The sequence below is a fragment of the Colobus angolensis genome, unplaced genomic scaffold (genome assembly GCF_000951035.1).
Source record: "Colobus angolensis palliatus isolate OR3802 unplaced genomic scaffold, Cang.pa_1.0 Scaffold31, whole genome shotgun sequence".
In the NCBI taxonomy this organism is placed as follows: Eukaryota; Metazoa; Chordata; class Mammalia; order Primates; family Cercopithecidae; genus Colobus; species Colobus angolensis.
Window position 1 is genome coordinate 9,140,676 of NW_012116377.1, and position 21,485 is coordinate 9,162,160.

General features: G+C 41.8%; 1 protein-coding gene across 4 annotated transcripts in view; it reads right to left on the reverse strand.

Moving 5' to 3' along the window:
• Positions 1 to 21,485, reverse strand: part of KALRN (kalirin, RhoGEF kinase) — a 643,785-nt gene that overhangs the window by 503,831 nt on the left and 118,469 nt on the right. For all 4 annotated transcript variants that reach the window (XM_011950775.1, XM_011950777.1, XM_011950776.1 and 1 more), the window contains exon 2: positions 4,416 to 4,490. In XM_011950775.1, the coding sequence (XP_011806165.1) occupies positions 4,416 to 4,490 (75 nt within the window). The remainder of the gene's footprint in view (positions 1 to 4,415; positions 4,491 to 21,485) is intronic.

Here is a 21,485-nt window from a genome sequence, read left to right on the forward strand (position 1 = left end):
GATAGGTGGTGGAAAAGAAGGAGTTCAGCCTGCCCGAGGGACACTGTTCTTTGGAGGAGGAAATGGAGATAGGTGGTGGAGAGGGAGGAGTTCAGTCTGCCTGAGGGACATGGTTCTTTGGGTAGAACAGTAGACAAGAATCAGTCCAGGGTCAGGGTAGGCTTTGGGTACTGAGGAGAGGGAAATTAAACCATCACTGGAGAACTTCTCTCGAAAATGACAGTAGGACTGGGTAGGACATGAGTTTCAGGGTTGCTGACAGGGTACTAGGGCACAGCAAAAGCCCTGTTGAAAGCTTTGGCTACAGTATCTGTGCCAGGCTCCAAGCTGAGTGAAGGCAGAATGGAGCTAATGCACCATATAAATGGGGTATGCCCCGGGAGGGTGGGAGATGTCCTGTTGGATGATGACATCCCAGAAAAGACGGAAAAGTGTTCATTTTGTTCCTCTCATATCCATCCTCTCCCAAATGACAAGAGGATATCAGAAAGGGTCAAAATGGGACTAAAACCACAGATAGACATATCAAGGGTCAAGATCTTGGACGTGCATAATCACAGTAGGTAGGTGGAGGACTTTGGTACCAAGGAGGCTGAGCAGCAATGAAGCTCTAGGATTTGATCAATAATTGACATAGATGCTGAAATTACAGAGGACAATAAGCAGAGATGAAGTATAAGGACCCCTGATAAAGTCAATATAACAATAGATCTGCAAGATGTTAATGAATACACATCACAGACACATAAATTTTTAGGGAATGAGGTTATTCTATGGTTTGGAAAATGCCAGATTAAAAAAAAAAAAAGTTCTTTACTGCAGGACTTTCCAGAGCCTTAAAATGTTAATGTATTTTAGTGGACACTATAATTCTCCAAGAAGGAGAGCTACAATGTCCAGCATTTCCCCAACTTCTTTGAGAACAGAACCCCATTTTCTTTGTAGAGGATCATCCTGTGGAACTGTTCTTGGAAAACACTTTGAGAGATGCAGGTCCAGGGTACAAAAGATTGTGCCACAGCAACATAAGGTTTCCCTGGGAACGGTGGAAACCAATGAGGAAAACCACATTGGTGGGAGATAAGGAGGCAGAGAAGAATCATGAGGAGGTGGCCAAAAGGAGGGTGTGTATGCACATGAAGACAATAGGGTGAAATGGACCCTATATGGGAAGGCTGGATAAAAGGGACAATGGGTGCTGTGACTTATAAGTAGTACAAAGGATATCAGAGAGGGCCAAGGGGAGCTTGTGAGCTGTGAATGACAGAGCAGAATGGGGCAGTGCTGGAACAATGGAGGCTCACTGAGGGACAGCCCCAAATCCTGTCACACAGACATGCACACGCCCACATGCAGAAGCTTCTGGGCTGCCCTGGATTATTCCCAATGTACGTTCCCATGGCAGCATGGTTTTCTTTTCGCCTGGCCAGGCTGGGTACTAGCAGGGGAGGGCAGGCTCAATTAACAAACAGCCTGTTTCTCTACTCACCACCTTCCTTGCAGTGCTTTCTTCTTCTCAGAAAGAAATCCAACTGTTAAACTGCATTATTTAATTATAGGTTTCTTTATTTTATTTTTGTGTTTTATCTTTTATGTTTTAAAAGCTCAGGATGTAAGAGTTGGTTGGTTTGGTTTTTGTGTTTTTTTTTGGTTTTGGGGTTTGTTTTTGTTTTTTTAGATGCAGCCAGTCATTATCTTCCCAGTATATTCAGTGTCCTTCCCAGATATAGAAGGGCAATGTTCCCTAAGCCCAGAAGTTTCTGGCACCACAAGCGCAGGTGCAGTTGAATAAGGCTGAACCCAGGCTGTTCGGCTTACATTGGCAAATAGGGGAGAGCTATGCTCCCAGCCCCCTTCGTCCTGCTCAGGGAATTTTCTACCTGCCTCATTCCTGACTGCCTTCCTGGCCACATTGCTTCTATGAGCTGCATTAGGACTAGCCCCTACCACCTGAGAAGGTTTTTTTCTGGGGCTCTGCCCAGGGCTCTGACTGAATTTACTTGGGAAAAAATAAACCATGAACATCAAGCAAGGGTCTCCATGTTAGAGTGTACTGTGCATGCATATGCCCCAAACTGATGTAGAATAGGATGATGCTCAGAGGAATACATTAGATCCAGGAAGGTCTGCTGGAGGAGGTAAAGTAGGAACTGACTCTGGAAGGAGAGGAGAGGCTCAAACTGGCAGAAGGTATGGAGAAGGCACTGCAGAGGGAAAGAAGTGTCAGGCACAAGAGAAATGGAAGGACTGGCAGGATATCCAGGGGACAGGAAGAACATCAGGTTAACTAACGACTATAAAAAGAAGGAAGAAAAGATAAGATTGGGCTCCCAGAGGGCTGTGGGCCACATCCTTGGGAGCCTAGGCTATGGGGATCAGCAGAAATCAGAGGCCTGGCACTGCTCAATGGCCTCTAGGATTTCTGCACAAGGTCTTCCCATATGCTTAGCAAGCAAATGGAATCCAAGTTTCTAAACGTTTTAAAGGTTGCTCACCTATGCCTCTCCCGGTACCCAAATCACTGCTGCACAATCCTGCCAAGGAGTTGTTCTGCCTGTACTTCAACATCTTCAGTGGCAGGGGGCTCATTACCTTATAAGATATACTAGTTCCTAATGGGAAGAGGCAGCTGCCAGGTCACTCTCGTCTAACAGCAATGACAATAATAAATTACTATTGCTACTACTGCTAACAATAATTACAATAATATAGAATGCACTTAGTCATTATAAAGTCTTCTGCACACTCCCATTGCATGCCTGCCCTCACCTCCCACACCTACACTCTGAATCATCAGCCTCTCACCTTTTCTCCAATGAGGTAGGAGACAACTGCTGCTTAACTTCCCCTTTCCTTTATCCCCTTCCCACCTCCTCTTCTCTCTGTTTTAGCTGTCACCCAACAGCCAAACCAACAGTGCCTGTGGCATGAACCTCTGCTCTACAGGACCGGACTAGCTCTTGCTCTGTGACTGCACTGCTACTTCTTGTAGATCACTAAAATCACCCAGAAATAAAGGTTTGGTCCATGAGGTATAAGCACATGGCATGTTTCTCAAAATATGATCTTCGGCTACTAACATTGTCTACCCCAGCCCCTGCCTCAGACCCTACCAGAAATTCTGATCCAGGAGGCCTAGAGTGGAGCCCTGGAACAGGCACCCAGAGTGATTCTGGCATACCTTATTGTTTGAGAATGACTGCCTTAGGGGCTCTGGCCAGTCTTTTTGACTTCAATTATATCAGGGGTCATCAGACTTTTTCTTAAAGGGTCAGATATTAAATATTTCAGGCTAATGGGCCAAATGGTCTCTGCAATAGCTACTCAACTCTGTTGTTGTAGTGAGAAGGCAGCCATTAACATTATCTGTAGTAGGTTGAATAATAGTCCACAAACATATCATGGCAAAGACTTTGCAAATATGATTAAGCTAACCATCTTGAGATAGGGCGATTATTCTAGATTATCTAGGTGGGCCCTAAATGTAGTCACAGGTATCCTTAAAAGAGAGAGGCAGAGAAAGATTTGACACGGATGCAAGAGGAGAAGCAATTTGACCCTGGAGTTACAGATGGGAATGATGCAGCCACAAGCCAAGGAATGTCAGCAGCCATTGGAAGCTGGGAGCGGAAAGGAACCAATTTTCTCTTAGAACCTCTGGAAGCACAGCCCTGCTGACCCCTAGATTTCAGCCCCATGAAACTGATTTCTGGGTTCCAGAACTGTGCAATAATAAGTTTCTGTTGTTCTAAGCCACCAAGCTTATGGAAATTTGTTGCACCATCAATGGAAAACTAATACACTCCATAAACAAATATTCTGTGTACCAATAAAACTTTATTTATAAAAACTGGTGGATGGCCCACCAGCTACAGATTGCTGACCCCAGAGTGAGACATTAACAGGTCTTTGTGCACAAGATGTATGGGAGAGAGAAATCATATGAATATTTGGAAGCCATTATTCAGAAAAAAACAAAAACTAAACATATAAACATGAACCCTCACTTGAGTTCCCTTTGCCAAGAAAGAAAGAAAAGGAGGAAACAAAAACTCCTTTAAAAATCTCCTGTCCCTGATCCATGCAGAAATGAACTGAAATAAAACCTCAGGGAATGTGCCAAGTGCCCAGATTCTCCAGCTGAAGCAACTCTCACAGGGCCAGGCCAGGGGACTGCGGTTGGATGGGAAGCTCGGGGAATGTCCCTTTGGTTCTGGGTGTCCTTTAGAACACCCAGCTGGGGCCAGAGCCCTCCTTTCTCTCTCCGTCTGCCTCAGCAGAAAGGAAGCAGCTGCCCCAAGCATAACTTCCCCTCTCCTACTTCTCCCCCACTAACACACAAGTGAATCTGAACACATGTGCGCACACACTTCTTCTCTAGGTCCTTTACAAAGGAAAGTCCCACAAATACTCACCAGACACGAAGGCCACTTTTTCCTTTAGGATAGGAAGGACATCAGAAGCTTTCAAACCATCATTCCGAAAAGACCCTGTGGGAAAACAAACCAGAAGGAATCAGGGTGAGAGGAGCCAGCTGGCTGAATCACAGGGTCCCATCCTCAGTCTCCCAGTCCCATCATCAGTCAGCAAGTCCTGCCTTGTCCAGGTCCTACAGCCCAGCCCAATGGACCAGGAGAGGGTCTGCAACAGAAGGGATCCTTCCACATGATGCCAGCCACAGGGGTGATAAGGGCTGCAACCTCCCCGGTCCTTCTCAAGCAGAGGACAATCCAAATCACCCTCCTCATGTGGACAAACCTCCATGCCCTGGGGGCAAAAAAAAAAAAACAAAAAAAACCCAGCCTTGTTGCTGTTGAGCAACTTGAAGACGGAGGACTTTTACAAAATCATGTTGTACCTCTAGTGCCTAGTACAGTGTCTTAAACATACTCAGCACTCAGGAAATATCTGTTGAATTAGTTAACTGATATCAAGATGGATTACAAAGTCCTAAATAAAGATTTACAAAGTCCTTTTTGCCTTTCCTCTGGCACAATAACTATTAGTCTTTATCTTACAAACAAGGAAAATAAACCACAGAACTCCTACAGAAGGAAGCAAAGTTGATGACAATATTCCTCTCCCCACCTCTTCCTCCTCCCCTCAATGTCATCATCATCAGTCCATGACAGACAGGAGATGGGGAGACACAAATCTCCTGGGAAGGAAATGCACTACCTTGTTTAACTTGTTCTCTTTCTAAATCTTGCTTCTCATTTAGAAAGTCCTTTTACGTTCTAGTTGAGTTCCTGTTTGAGGACTGGAGGCAGAAGCTTGGGGCTCCCAAAGAACGGAAACTAAAGATGTGCCTGGAGGAACAGCAGCCTCAGGAGGCAAAGGACAATCCAGCCCAGTGTGGGATGTGTGGGAAGTCAGGACCCAGCTTCCACATACACAAACCCCAGGCTAGCCCACTGCACCCCTATCATTTAACCTAAGAACCCCACAGGGACTCTCAGGGAGAGCCACCCACACTTACAGCAATTCGAGCTCTAACTGAGGTCTCTGTTATGTGTCGCCATTAGGGATATGACACAGATAAACCCCAGAAGGTGAGCGGTTTTACGTCAGCTCAGGGAGCAGAACCAGATACCATGGATACCCCCTAGGGTGCCTTTCTCCACTTGGCTTATACCCTTGGGGTCTAAATTTGACAATTTACAGAGGAAAGCAACATGCTGGGCAGGACAATGCCACTCAATCCTTCAATCTCTAAACATTGACTGTTTCAAGAAACCCACCTGGGAATTTTGGCAATAAAATTCCAAGCCAGGCGTAAGATCACTGGCCTAGGGAAGTGAAGTGGGCCAACTGCACACTCAGTCAAGGAGGAAGAGAGATGTGTCCTCAGAATGCCAGCGTCTATGATCAGAGGTCATACCCTAAACCTAAAGCAAATTTCCTAAGTGTCTCTGACCATTTTGCCTATTTTTTCCCTTTCATTTTTCACCAAATGAAGACTGCAAGTCTTTTATTCATCAGTTGTTTCTCTTTACTAGCTGACAGAGAACCAGCTACAAGGCTCACTCTAAGAAGACCTTGAGCAATAGGAAAACAAAGTAACACCATAAAAAAGAATACTTGAACTTCAAGGCCTATAAGCATTATTTTTAACTTTCTATCCTTAGTTTCTACAGATATTTATGCTCTAATTTTATCTTCTCCACAGAAAAACAATTAAATTTCACTAATAGAGGCTAATTAGGATCAATATAAATTATTATAGAATTTATGAATAGATATATAAAGTATTTTTTTCATCCTTATGCAACAAGGAGACATTTAGCTTCCTTGGCAATCTATTAGGCTTTATCTGTTAGACAAGGATCTTTAATACATGACTTGTTTGTGAAAATGATGCTTCTATATCAAAATATATGATTTTCCTTTGTGAAATATATCTTTCTATACATTAATTTTAAAACACTTTCCTCTATATAACCATGTACTCTAATATCTATAAAAAAAAATGTAATATAAAAGTTAAATTTCAGTCTTATCTTCTTTCAGATTATTTACAAGTTCAAAAATAGCAAGGCCCAAACTAATGAGATTTACTATATAAAAAGAGTCCACATAACTCTCTTTTCCCCTAAACTCTTGTCCTGTTTTTTTCTACTGTCCTCCCTCTTGTCCCCTACTGTGTTGCAGTACACAAGAGGGTCCTAATTCTAAATAGCCGTAAGACCTTAGGAAAGGGTTTAAAATTTTCTAAATGGAAGCAAAAGGTTCCCCATCCTATCTCCTCTCTACTCCCACCCTTGGAGAGGAAGAGGAAGCTCCAAGTCTCATCCATCACACCCACTCATTGTGCCCCACCTCTTCCTTCTCCCCACCAGGGCCCAGGACCGGAGAGAAGGTGTGCAGCTTGTCCATGCAGCTTGCAGTCATGGGCTTCAGCAAATATCAGTGCCTTGGGTTGGGTTGTTCTAGGATTCCTAGGGCTTCTACTTCCCAGGCCAGGGTCCTCCCCGACCCTGTAGAGGCCACTGCTGCGCCTGGTTTGTGTCCACCATAAGAAAACCTAAAGTGTCCAGATTTACAAAATCCAAACTAGGGGACAATCATTTCCAATTACAACTAAAATTTTCACATTATAAAAGCATTTGCTCCAGAGTCTCTTCAAATAAAAATTCCCCTAGTGATTTGAATTAGTTTTTCATTTGCCAAAAATTAAATTACATATAACTTTTCAACAATATATGTATTATGTAAAGCCAAGTAGAGCTAATTAGCCCAGCAGCTCAGAAATTGGTGACCTTGCATATAAAACTTATTTGCACTGGCTAAAGATCCTACGTAGCATATCAATTCCCCCAGGGCCCTTGTGAAACCAGCTGTTGGAATATATAATAAAGGAGAAGTCCATTGAATGCTAACTCAAACAGGACCAATGAAATAGCAACATGTTTTCACTATCAGGTACATGTCTTGGTAGACTCATGGTAAATGTTCAATAAATATTTGATGAAATAATAAATGAATGAATAAAACGTTGACCCTTCCTAAAATGACTTACACAAGGTCAGTGACTTCATCTGTCACACCAAGCACTGGCTATCTGAGTAGATGCCCTCCAGGGTACTACTCAGCTGTAATACTCTGAGACTTTCTAAACCTTCTCTTCATATTTGTTGGCCTTTAAGATCCTCAGGTTATCAGATCAATATGCTTTAAAAGGAAGTACTGGGAATAAATTCCCTAACAAGATTCATTCCGCCTTGGGAAGATAAAATATTTCACTGGCTTCCTGGCCAATTTTTCCCCCAGAATCAGTTTATAGATGCTCAGGGGCAGATCACCCCATTTTGCAGGTAGCCCAAAATGCCAAAATGGGAGAAGAGTAATGGAAGAATTTCCATGAGGCTTCACCTCTTGAAGGAAGCAAGCTTACATTATCATTGCTATTTCTGGTATAAAGTTTCTGTGATAGAACTATTAGAAAATAAACTCTAGATCAAGCTTGTGCAACCTGTGGTCCGCAGGCCTCATGCAGCCCAGGGCAGCTTTAATGCAGTCCAACACAAATTTGTAAACTGTCTTAAAACATTATGAGATTTTTTTGCAATTTTTTTTTAAGCTTTTCAGCTGTCAGTATTAGTGTATGTTCTGTGTGGTCCAAGACAATTCTTTTTCTTCCAATGTGGCCCAGGGAAGCCAAAAGACTGGACACTCCTGCTCTAGACCAATCATAGACCTGTTTCCATCTTAAAAAAAAAAAAAAAAGCCAGTTGAAACAGGCTTGCTACCTCTAAAGAAGGCCTGAGAAGACATTAAAAAAAAACCCTAAGACCTTGGAGTTGCTGCAAGAAAAAACAAAAAACAAAATCAGGGGTAGCACCTTCATGGACCTGACCCAAGACGGGTTATGGGTCATGGGTGTTGTGCTTCTTCTTAAGGTCAAAGGCATGCTTCGCTGGCATTCAGTGCTAATCTCACCCCATTTGTGTCCTGCTGTTGTCAGAATTACAAGCCTGCTGTTCCGTTAATTAGCAAAGTTGAAATGCTCCACATCTATTAAGGAAGTACAAATTATCCCTGCCATCTCCCCAGGATCCTCCAGCATGGGTCTTCTCCAAGCTCCACTTTTGCTCCTCCTTGCTCCAAATGTGTTATGCTTACATTGCTTCTAGTCATCATTTCCCACGTTAGAAAATGCCAATCATCCTCACTCTGGCTCCCAGCCTGTGTGACCTTAATGGCAATGGTAAAACTGGCCCTTGAGCCACCAGCCCTGTCTGTGGTTTTGTGGGTGTAGAGTAGCAGTATATTCCCCAGGGCACCTGTGTTCCATACTAACCTCCTTCAGAAAGCAATCCTTATTTCAACAAGTGAAGAAGCAAACAACAGAGTGGGTGTTTATAGAGCATTTGGAGGTTCAAGCTGCCAGAGTATCCACGGATTGCTCTTTGTTTCCTTTTGGTTCTCAGACACACCCCTTTAATGTGCACCTATGTAGAAGTTACTATGTAAGTGTTCTAACATTGCTTCAAGTGGGCCTGAGCCCTGTTTCTGCACACTTCCCTATACTCAGGTTTCTGCCTTCTCTTTCTGCTTCACCCTGTGGTGTCCAGCATGGGAGCCTTACTCAAAATGGCACTGAGTCAGTGAACCAGAGGCTGCATAAAAGAGATCTGGCTTACAATTGAGAGGTGCAGGAGCTCATTTGGCTGGACCTTAGTTTGGTTGTAATTTTGAAATTTTCCTATTCCTAAGGTCATTGTTTCATTAATTCTATATTGAGCACTATGTGCCAGGCCATGTCAGGCTTTGGTGATAGTAAGACAAATAAGAAATGGATCCTGCTCTCCAGGGGCTTCCAAGCGGAGACAAACAGGTTTCCAAATAGGACAATTAAACTGTTATCAGAGACAGGATATCACCTGTACAAAATGCAAGGAGACTCAAAAATAAAAATAAAAAGAGCTTCTTAAAGATGAGTCCTACAACTTTGCAACTCATGGTAATAAGCATCACATACACCTAGAACCTTGCTGGAAATGCAAAATCTCAAGTTCCACCCCAGACTTACAGAGTCAGAGCCTATATTTTAACAAGAAACCCAGGTGAGGCCAGGCATGGCAGCTCATGTCTATAATACCAGCACTTTGGGAGGCTAAGGCAGGCAGGCAACTTGAGCCCAGGAGTTTGAGACCAGCATGGGCAACAGGACAAAACCCTATCTATATAAAAAAAATACAACAAAAATTAGCCAGTCATGGTGGCACACATCTGTAGTCCCAGCCACTTGGGAGGGTGAGGTGGGAGGACTGATTGCGCCAGGGAGGTCAAGGCTGCAGTGAGCTGTGATTATGCCACTGCACTCCAGCCTGGGTGACAGAACAAGACCCAGTCCCAACGCCCCCCACCACACACACACACAAACCGAGCTGATCCATATGCACATTATACTTTGGGAAGTTATGTACTAAAGTATGTCTTTCCATTCCAGAGTCACCTCAGAGGCAGAAGATGGAGAAAAGCATCCTGTAGCCTGGCCTAAACAGGACCCGTAAAATCTCATCTAACACTAGTCATCACCCCTCCAGCCCCTACCATGGGAAGACCCCTCTCCACTGCCCAGAGATTCCAGAGATTCAGCCATTACCCTATAATTATCTATTATTCAAATTCAGCTCTGGAATAAAAAGGCTATCTGGGAGGTAGACGAATTCCCCCTCCAGGGCATTAAGACTGGACTACATCTTACTTTTTGGTGGCAGGAGTGTTTATGAATAACACTTGTCCACACTGCTCACAATTTTGGTAGCTTAAACCATTCCTTCATGTATCAGATGTTTTAATTTCACCACAAATCTTCCTTCCTATCCTCAGAGCCCTACCTTCTCTTAACTACTCTCAGTACCATAAATACTGTCACTGATAATATTTACAGACCAAGATGCCATCCCTAAGACAGCCCTGGAGGACAGAGAAGCCAGTCCCTTTATGCCTCTTTATCCCAACTGCACCCCCACTCACAGGTACAAAGCCCTGAACACTGGGGAAATGCTAGACAAGAAACAGAAAGGAGGGCTGCTCCCACCTGGGGAGCTCTGCATCTGAGAACACAGTGCCCATCTCAGGCAATTCTCTCCCTTGGAGGGGAAACCCAATTTCTACTCTCTGAGAATTTCCAGCCTCATAAAATATCCAGTGTCCATTTCCCCTGATACCAACCAGACTGCATAAAAAACCAGTGATCTTCACTGTGAGATTCTGATAAAGATCCTCCCACCCTTCCCCCAACCTGACCATCCTGTATCCACTATATCTTAATTATTGGTGCCGTCATCCACGGAGCTAACCAAACACAAACCTGGGAAGCACTCTAGACTCCTCCCCCTCCTCCATCACACATATTGATTCAGCTACTTGGTTCTGTTGATCCTACCTCTTAAATCTCTCTCTAATGTGTCATTTCCTCTGTGCAGTTTCCCTGGCCTCCCCATCAAGCTGAGCTGTCTCCAGTTGTACTTGATACTCCATCACTCCTGAATGGCATTTATATGTTTTCATTTACTCCCCATTAACTGATCATGATGCCTTGAGGGTAGGGAACATGCAGTATTCCTTATTCTACCCCAGAACCCAGCACAGTGCCTGTCACAAAAAAAAGAGTCAAGAAATACTGAAACTGACCACGCACAGGCACAGAGAAGACAGAGAATGGCAAGTTGAGATGATCCATTAGGTCAGTCTCCACAGAGAAGATGATCTTCAAACTAGATTATAAATAATGGAAGAGGCAAGGGATGGTGGGAAGCAGTACATGCCAAGGCAGAGAGGGAGGGGCAAACAAACTGTATGGAGGAGAACTGCTTGAACCCGGGAGGCAGAGGTTGCAGTGAGCCGAGATCGTGCCACTGCACTCCAGCCTGGGAGACAGAGGGAGACTCTATCTCACAAAACAAAACAAAAACACCTACCACCAAGACAGAAAGTGTGTGATTAGAGGAAGGAATAAACCTGGCAGAGAGAGAAAGACTGGGCAGCTTTATGTCAGCAACCAAACACACAGCAGTGTGGAGACCCACATGCCTCTCCCCAACCTGAAAATCTACCTGTGCCCAATGAGGCCAACTCCCCCACAGTCGTCCTTCATCACTGTCACCCACAAACATCAAATGGACCAAGGAGCATCCCCCTCCTTAGGTGGCAGGTGTGCAGGAGGGATGGTCGGCAGAGTTCTCCTCCTTGGCCATGGGATTTCTAAGCAAAGGACACCCAGGAGCCTCTGCTAACCTGATTTCAACACAAAAAGGGGGAAAAAATGTGTTCTTCTTTTGGCAATTGCTAAATACTGAGCTTTTCTAAGCAAACTGACCAGGCCTCCTGTAACCTGAGGCAGCAGCCAGGGACTTGGCTGATAACCAGGTTGGGCAGCCTTTACACTGGAGAAAAGCAATGTCTACCTTCTCTCAACTCTGATATGCATTTGAAGTTTATTTTCATAAATGACCATCTTCTGCCCTGCACTATAGTGAGCTGGACAGCTTCCTTAGGGTGCCTGCCCTAACTGCTCCATCACCATCTGGGCTGGACTCACTTGTCTGCTTCAGTATATCACTGACATGTACCTCCCTGTTCTGCCATTGTTCACCACTGCATCTGGCTCCCTCACTAGACTCTAAGCTCATTGAGGGCAGGGGCTGAGTACTTCTCTCAATAGCTTTAGTGCTTGGTACACAGCTGGCACTTAATGAGTGACCCAGAGGCAGAGTTTTTCACATCCCAAGTGTCACAACACCTTCTACATAAAAAGTGTTTAGTAACTGCCATGTCTCTTCCTCCCATGGTGCTTCTTTGTGCTTATTTCTACCTCCATGTTCATCTTTCTTTCTCTCTCACATGAACTCTAATTGAGGCCAATTTCAATATTAACTTTCTAAAGTCAATATTAGCTATAAAGGCCTGGCTAATGGGCTGCCTTTGAGGAACAGAAATTTGTAACACTTTCCATTGCTAAATTAGCTCCATTAAAGATCACTAATAATTAGCACTTTAAACACACGGGTAACGCCTCTCTAAGCCCAGCTAATGAGCAAACCATTTCTGTTTATTCTTCACAAGATTTAATATTAGCTCAAGTTGAGACCTCAGCTGCAATACACACAGGCTTATTCCCTCTTCCTCCCTCCTTCCCTCCCCAGAAAAGTTGCCATCTGGAGTATGGTGCAGACACAAGAAAATGGCCACTTCAGAAGTGATTCTATCCACCCACTGTATTTGTTTTGAAACTGATTGTTTTCTAACTCACCAGGTTATCTAAAGTGCTCATACATCACAGGCAGTGGTGCTAGTGGTAGATTTATTGTCTTTTTTGTTACTTTAAGCACTGCTCTTGGATGGGTCCTCAAAGTAACACAGAACATTAGCTTGTCAGTGATTACTATGATCCAACTGTTGAACATTAGCTGTGTATTTGCTATTATAATATATTTGGAGAGAGTTACAAAGGTGCCTAGGGGCAGAAGGTGTGTGCTGTGCAAGTTCAGATATAGAAAAGCTTTGCTCCTTGGGACCCTCATCTCAATCCCCCTCCCTTTTCCCCAGCACAAACATCAATAATATTAATACTTAATTTAATCAGGGCATAAAGACTAGTTAAACATGAAGTTGCTGACTTGAAAAGTCAGTTAGGGCTCTGTCATTATGGAAGGCACTCTGGCAGATATCTAAATATGAAATTGTCCAGCACCTATTGGATGCCTATCCCCTCAACCATCTCTCCAACCCCCATGTGGGTGGCAGTAAAGTAGCAATGGCTGACCACAGAGTTTAGGGCAGAGGACCTTCACAGGCAGTTCCTGGAGCAGACCCTCTCACACAAGCCCAGAGTTTCTCCCCACTTTCAGTTGCACTCTTTCTGATTCTACAACTATGCCACTCCTGCTCCAGTGTCCTCACCATGACTATCAATGAGCAATGTCACAGGGATACACTGGCACAAACTGGGCACAGGTCCACCACATACATGGAACAACTAGGACCAAAGTAACAACCAGGTTTGCAGAACTGCTGGTGCGGTCTGACAGCTGAGAAGGGACACATCCAAAGGTCATTTTACTGAACAAACTAGAAACTAAAGCACCCTCTCCCCATGGCCAGGACGTGTGTGCCGCTGTCCTTGGTCCTGAACTAGTGTGACGTTGCTACTTGGAGTGGCTGCTGTCTATGCTGTCTTTGGGATATGTCAGCCAAAAGAGAAAGAGGCAGAGATGAAAGAGATGTTAAGATATATCATGGAGATAAAGAAATGTGAAGAAGCATTGGAGGAATATACATACAGAGAGATTACAGAAGAGAGGTTTGTTTGGTATTGTTTTCAAATTATTGTAGTAACCAAGAAACAAAGGTCTGTGTACATACCCCTACACACATACACAGACACAAACATACCCACATCCCATGGAAATGAGACAGCATGAACCCTGTATGTCCCCTGATACAATGTTCAGATATCTAGATAAATTGGCTAACCATATCTGATGGATTATCCATGGAAAGATTCCTGGAGTTTTAAGCAATTTTTGAGTCCCTACTTAAGTTATTGCCTTGGATATCCAAACATATACAATTCAATTCAATAAATACTTATTGAGCACCTATATGTGTCAGGCAAAGTTACAATCACTGTGGGTACAAAGGTAAACAATATAGAGTTCCTGACCTTAAGGGATTTTTAATTTAAGGAAAGAGTCAGACAAACCAACATGTAATTTCAATATCATGCAAGAAATATAATATAGAGGTACACATGGGGGACAAATATTCAGATAATCCAAAAGAGATACTAAAACTCCAGCTCTAAGGAAGTCTCTAAAATGTGAAAAACCAGTAACAAGAGAAGAGGCAATGGATGATGGGATCATCACCTAGGTCCTAGATTGGACAGGACAGGTGATGAGTCTCTGGTGGGTCTAGGAGAAGAGAGAGGACTAACTAAGACACTGGGGTTTTCCCATGACCTAGACCCTATCCATAATAACAAAGAGATGAGTTAATGTTTGCTGAGACAAACAACAAAGCTTCCCCTGTGGACCTAGCATAACCAGGGCCCAGCATAAGCTAGAAAATTTGCCATGATTGAGAAAATATTTGAATCATGATGTCTGCTATTTCTTTAGAAAGAAGCATAACAATGTTAAGTGCTAAACAGGAACCCAGGGGTGATCTAGGTATCTCATGAAACCAAAATCCTTCTCCAGAATTCTGGAGGGTAGACTGGGTAATCCTCAACTCTACTCACCAGAGGACAGACTAAGTTATACTTTTCACCTGACAAACTGAAGCAGGCCTATAAACCCTGCCTCAAAATGTATGCGGTGGGGGAAAGCCATGAACTTCATGAAACTGTATGCAAACCATTGCATATCTGTCCATATGTGTCTATTCTTCTGAGAGACAATCTTTAAGTCCAGTTGTCAACAGATTTTCAAGGGGATCTATGACACCCTAAATCATTGAGAACCACTAGCCTAGGGCAGTCACGGTGAGAGTCTACAAGTTACCTTGGGTTCTAACCACAAGATCCTATTATCTAGGCTCTGCCTCCCTCACAGCACACTTTATGACACTCATGGTTTAGCTGGAATCCAATACCGTGGTTGGGCTGGCAGAGAAAAAATGAAATGATTTTGATTCTTTAGCTGAGATAAAATGGAAACTGTGGCAGATGGTAGAAGGTGAAGGCTGTGTGAAGGATCCTGTGCTGTAAGAATAAGCTTTATCTGAGGTGGTTCTCTCTCATTATGGAGCTACTAAGAGCTGGAAGAACTGAGGTTAGTTGAACACAAAATGAGTTTTGTAGACACCAAGGCAGTACATTTCCAGTAAGCCTTCCAAACTGATGACACCCCTGCCATTGGAGGGATGACAACTTGACCCCAGGCCCTTTCTCAATTCATGACACTGTCAAGGTTAGAGCCAGCAGAAAGGGTTTGCAAACATGTTTAACAAGATCTGCTGGAGCCTGGATAATGGCAGGATAAGGTTTCTGGAGTGTTCCTAGTGAGGCTGGAACCATAGGACACACCTGGCCATTACTTGCTCAACGTGCTGTCTTCCACTTAAGACAGCAAGCTCTCCCAGGACAGGCATGTCTTGAGGGGAAGGTCACAGCCCTGAGTCAAGCATAGACTTTGGACAGAAGTCTGACTCCCAGCTCCAGTATTTATTAGCTGTGTGTCCTTGGACAGCTTAACCTCTCTGGGTATCTGTTTCTTCACATGAGATAAGAATATCTACACTTCATAGGCTGGTATAATGATTAAGGGAGGAAAATTGAAAAACCAGACACCTAGCTGACACTAAGTAAACATAATGCTCACTTTTCTCTATTCATCTTGATATCTCCTTCATGGGGCCTGACACATGGTAGATGTTCAATAATAAGTACTGATTATACGAATGAGTGAGCAAGTGAATGAGTAAGTGAATGGAGTAAACTCAGAAAACGGCAGCTAAAAACTGCCTCCTCAATTTCCCACTGCACACCTGTAAGCCACACCGCTCACACCCATCTGTGTGGGTCCTCTGAATTTTTATTGTTTCCCTCTGCTACCCAATCTGGGCTATTTGGCGAGCACTACAACTACTCCTGCTCCCTTACCCAGGTGCCCCAGATGTAAAAGAAGGCCTGCTGTTCCCGAAGGAAGGCCAGCTACCCAGCTGATTGTGCATTTCTGCCTCCTCCTGTGGCCAGGGGGCTATGGTCAGGGGCATCTCCATGACCATAGCTGCCAGCAGCTGCCAGCAGCTGGCAGGCCTTGTTCCTTCTTTTCGCAACTCCTCGTCCCCCTGCCCTTATGAGACTGGGTTCTACATAAAGATCTACAGGTCAAGGTGGCATTTCTGAGAAGCATGCCTACTGAAAACACATCCTGAGAGCGGGGCCACCATCTGAGATGAAGAAGCCACCACATCTACCTAGTAGGCAGCCTTCAGAGCCCCATGGGGAGAGGTCTGGGGAGAGTCATTGACCTGTGAGTCTTTTTCTTAGTTGGACTTGAGTTGTCAGGCTGTAGTAAGTAGGAGGAGTTCACAGAGAAAGAAAAGCTAGAGAGGTTATGTTACCCTTAACACACAGAGCTAGGTGTGAAGGCACAGGAAAGTGGCGAATACAAATCCAAGTGAGTTGGATACTAAAATCTGCTTGCTACATGTAGAATAAATGTCCCCAGGTTGCTCAGATTCTCAGTTCCATGCTCTCTGAAATGATTTTCTCACCAACTCCCCAGCACTCGTAATTCTCTCCCAGTAATCTTAGCAGACCTCTAGGAGGCTGGGATATCTGGTCCCCTGCTCTTTCAGCTCCCTGAAAAAGAGGAGTCCTTGCCATGACTAGACAGCCATGAGATTGTCTCATCCATGGATAAATGTGCATGTGTACTCAGAACATAGCCTATATGCTAAGAACAGAATAATTTTAAGTTAGGGAGTAAAGAGATTTATGATAGCTTTATATATTTCAAAAAATCAGAAACAACTTCAAATGTTCAACCTCAGGGAAGTGGTTAAATAAACCATGGTATATCTACTCAATGTATTCATTAAATATTCATTAAATATATACAAATATAATATCTTGGGAAATTTCCTGGTATATTGTTAAGTGTGAAAAAGATTATAAAACAGTTATGTACAACCATGTCTCAATTGTACATATAGTGTCTGCGTTTGTGTGTATAAAAACCATATCTATATGTACATATATATATATATGTACACAGCAGTTATCTCTGAAAATTGGATTGCAGATTTTGTTAATGTTTCTTTAATTTTTTCTATGTCAGATTTTTCTTGTTTACTCTTGAAATAATTGGAAAAGAGCAAATTCCCTCTTTTGTATATTGATCCTTCATATATAGAATATCTGTAAAATATTCGTACACTTAAAAAGTTTAATAATTAGGTTGTGGTTATGATAACAAGTCAAATAGCATTTTAAGAGGAACCTTATTTAAAGTTTAGAATAACTGTGTTACACAGCTGTTCACTCTGCAATGTGATCCTGTGGCAAATAAAAAATGGTTACCATTCACAGATAAAATTTTCTTATGACTAAAAGAACTGAAGTCCAAATGAGCTGTAAAAGAAAACTCCATTTATCATTAGGTACAATTTTCCATGTATGCAAATAGAGTTTATCCCTTTGAAATGCAAGATATAAAAGAAGATTCAAGTAAAATAAAATTCAAATAAAATCAACATGTTTTTAGATTAAAAACATTACAGTGGTATCTGTTGAATGAATCTCTAAGTACCTGCTATGTGCCAAAGGGATTTTCAACTAGATGTTTACCTATAAAAACAAGTAGATAAAAATAATTAAACTTTTTTTAAAGATAAATAATAGATTGGTCTTGCCCTACCAGATATGAAAGTATATATTTTAAATTCAAATTATTAAAAGGTGGAGCAGACACAAGAATTAACACAATGAACAGAGCCTGAAACATAGCCCTAATACAGATCTGGCATATTTTAAAATCTAATGCATGATAAGGAAAGAATCTAAAGCAACAGAGAAAAGATAAAGTAGTAATAAATGGCAATAAATGGCACTGGAAAAACTGAATATTTGGAAAAGAAAAATCCAGTTAATCCTGACAACTTCATACCATACACCAAAATAAAATAAATTTTAGACAGATTAGAGCCCAAATCTTTAAAATGACATTTTTTTAAAAACCTTAAGAGAAAACATGCATGGTCATTTAACTGATCCCTGAATAAGAAAGAGCTCTCAAGGCACAAAAGTATTAAAAGAAATCAGAAAGGAAAATATTGATGGTTTTGTTTATGTAGAATTTAAACTATATGTCAGATTATAAACACAATTTAAAAGGCAAATGACAAGCTAGGAAAAGTATAACAAATACAATAGAGAAAAAATTACTGCTCCCTATTTGAAAAATGGGCAAAGAATATAAATATACATTTCAAAAAGGAGGGAAAATGGATAATAAACATAAGAAAAAGCAGTCCACCTAATTAGTAATAAAGAAAATGCAAACTAAACAATGAGATGTTTTAAAATCCATTAAATTTGCAAAGATTTTGAGAAGGCAATAATCATCAACGCTAGCAAAGGTTATAGGTTCCTGCCTATAACCCTGTTAGTGCAAGTAAAATTGCTTCAACTTTTTCAGGAAGCAATTTGGTAATATGAATAATAATAATAAAGTGATCTAGTGATATCCCTTCTGGATGTCTATGTGAAGGAACTAAGGAAAAATGAGGACAGATATTTGCAAACAAGGTATTTCATGTAATACTTTTTAATGTGGCCCCAAATTGCAAATATCCCAAGTATCCAACAGAAAGCGGATAGCTACGATAAACTTGAAATAGGTATAAATTAAATAGACATCAGCCATTACAATTTGTATTTTTGAGTAATTTTTAATTTCATGGAAGAATGCTTGCAACATATAAAGTAAAAATTAGGGTACTAATGATACACGCACTATATAATTTAGGTTAAATCATATGAGATTGCTGAGACTCAACTTTTTTATTTTTTTTACCTTCTGAAATAGTGATTTGATATGATCCTAAATATGGACATAATGTATTTCTGGGTTGTGAGATTATGGGGATATTTCATTTTTTTCTTTACATTTTTCTATAATTTTCAAACTTTCTACAATAAATATGTATTAAAATTAATGTTGTAAAAGTGTATAAAGACAAGGTAAAAAAAAAATACCCCAAATTTAAAACTGTATGAATCCACTTCTCTGGTTTCTCTTTTCTAGATTTTATAATCCTCTGCTTCTTTGGTCTCTTAATCCCCATGCCTTGCCTCGTTTTTGTCTGTTATTCTATTTATTTCCATGTTCTATAATTTGCTGTTTGAGGTTAATCCCCAGAATAAGGAGAACTCTAGAAAGGCTCTGACCTCAGCTGTCAATCCCTTTTCCTCCAGGAAGCCTTCCCAAAAAGGCACAAGAGTCATGCAGTTTCTATCCCCAGAGATGGCCCCAGGCTTTTCAGTCAATAGAGGTACCACAGAAGGGGAAGCAGGTAGCCTCCTCTCCACTTGTGTTGCCACTACCCCTCTAAAATTGAGAGGCAGAGGAGAGCGCTGAGAAGCACTGGGAGAGGACATGTCACCAAGAGGTATGAGTCCTCATCATGCAGCGATGAAGACTCCAAAAAACATCCAACTAGAATATAAAGTACAATGAGATGCTAGGCTGGGGTAACTGGGATTACTTCTCACCAGTGTGCTGTTGGAGGGAGGCTGCTGCTGCCCTCTCCTAAGCCCATGGGCCTGTACCTTTTACCTGTGAGCCCACAGGTAAAAATGGGACCACTGAATTGACTGACATAATTAATGTTTAGAGCTAATAAGATCCCCAATGAATATTCTGTTTCTTTTCTACAGACTATGGACATATTTCTGTATTTGTTCACATATTGTACTATAAAATGATTCATATTACTATTTCAATTTTGAGTCATTTTTCTTACAGCAATAAAGTTATCTCTTGCTATGAAATGCCCTAGTCAACATCTGGAAGGTTCATCAATGTCCACCTCAAAAAAATGTAACTTAGCATCACTATTCCTTAGTTTTTCCATCTGCAAAATGTAAGCAACATCTCATAAGGTTATTGCGAGAACTAGCTGAGACTATGTGTGTACCTTGTGATTGGTCGATGGCAGGTGTCCAGTAAGTGCTAGGTAATGGAGTGAATGAATGAATCAATGAAGTGTCTGAACTGTGTGATTGATTTGCCACTGGGCTCAGCTGTACAAACCTGGGAACAGCCAAACAGCAGAAACCATTCACAATTCAAGACACAATTATCCACATGCTGTCAGCTCCTGAAATTGTAGACATAATAACTTAGAGGAAATGTGCTGCCTCCAGAGAGCAGGCTTTGGCAATTCAGACTACAGCAAAGGTGAGAACATTATAGTTCCCACAGGAAAAAAAATTCTTCCCTTCAACTCTAAAATTTTAGAATTCTGCATTTGTGCAAATGGAAACAGTAGTCAAAATCTATTAATTTCCAGCTTTGTGGCTGTAGGATTAAAATCTTTCCATCAAAATCTATATGTAAATTTGGAAGCATTCACCATCCAACTGGGGCTCAGGCATCTACAGAGCAACTGAGTCATGGTTGTGGGATTGTTCCACGTCAACAACATTGCTGATGGGGGAAAGGACACTGGACTAGGAATCTGAAGACCTCAGTTCCCTTTGTGTTTTTTTTCTTATTTCTCTACCCCTTTCTGGCCTCCATTTTCAAAACCAGTAAAATAAACGAGCCAGATAAGATGATGGCTGAGGTTGTCACTTCCCCAGCTGTTCCATTCCCTAAATCTCCTTTGCTGTAGAAGAAATAATGGCCTGCAAAAAGTTAGAGAAGGGAGCATCCCAGAGGAGAAATGAGAACCTCAGGGATAAGAATCATGCTGGGGAAATACCATATTTAATGAATTGCAAAATGTATCATTAGTTTATGTGCCATTAAAAAAGAAAAAACTGCTGCCAATTAAACTATTACATGCCATAAACTATAAAATGCATCCTGATTTCAGAGATGGCAAAATGTAGAAGGAAAAAGAGCATCTTATAATCAATAAATATGAGAACTAATATTTACTGGGTATCTGTTATATTCTAGGCACTGAGCTAAGTGCTTTATCCATATTATTTCATTTAATTCTAAAACAACTCTGTGAAATAAATGCAAGCATAGGAAAGACCAGCATTTTATAGAGGAAAAACTGAGATACAGTGAGGGTTTACATAATCTGCTTAAGGTCTTTTAACTAGTAGGAAGAAGAGGTAAGATTTGAACCTAGTCCTGAATGGTACTACCTAGATTTTCTTCTAGGGTTTTTTTGGTATTAGGTCTAACATTTAAGTCTCTAATCCATCTTGAATTAGGCATGGGCAAGGACTTCATGTCTAAAACACCAAAAGCAACGGCAGCAAAAGCCAAAATTGACAAATGGGATCT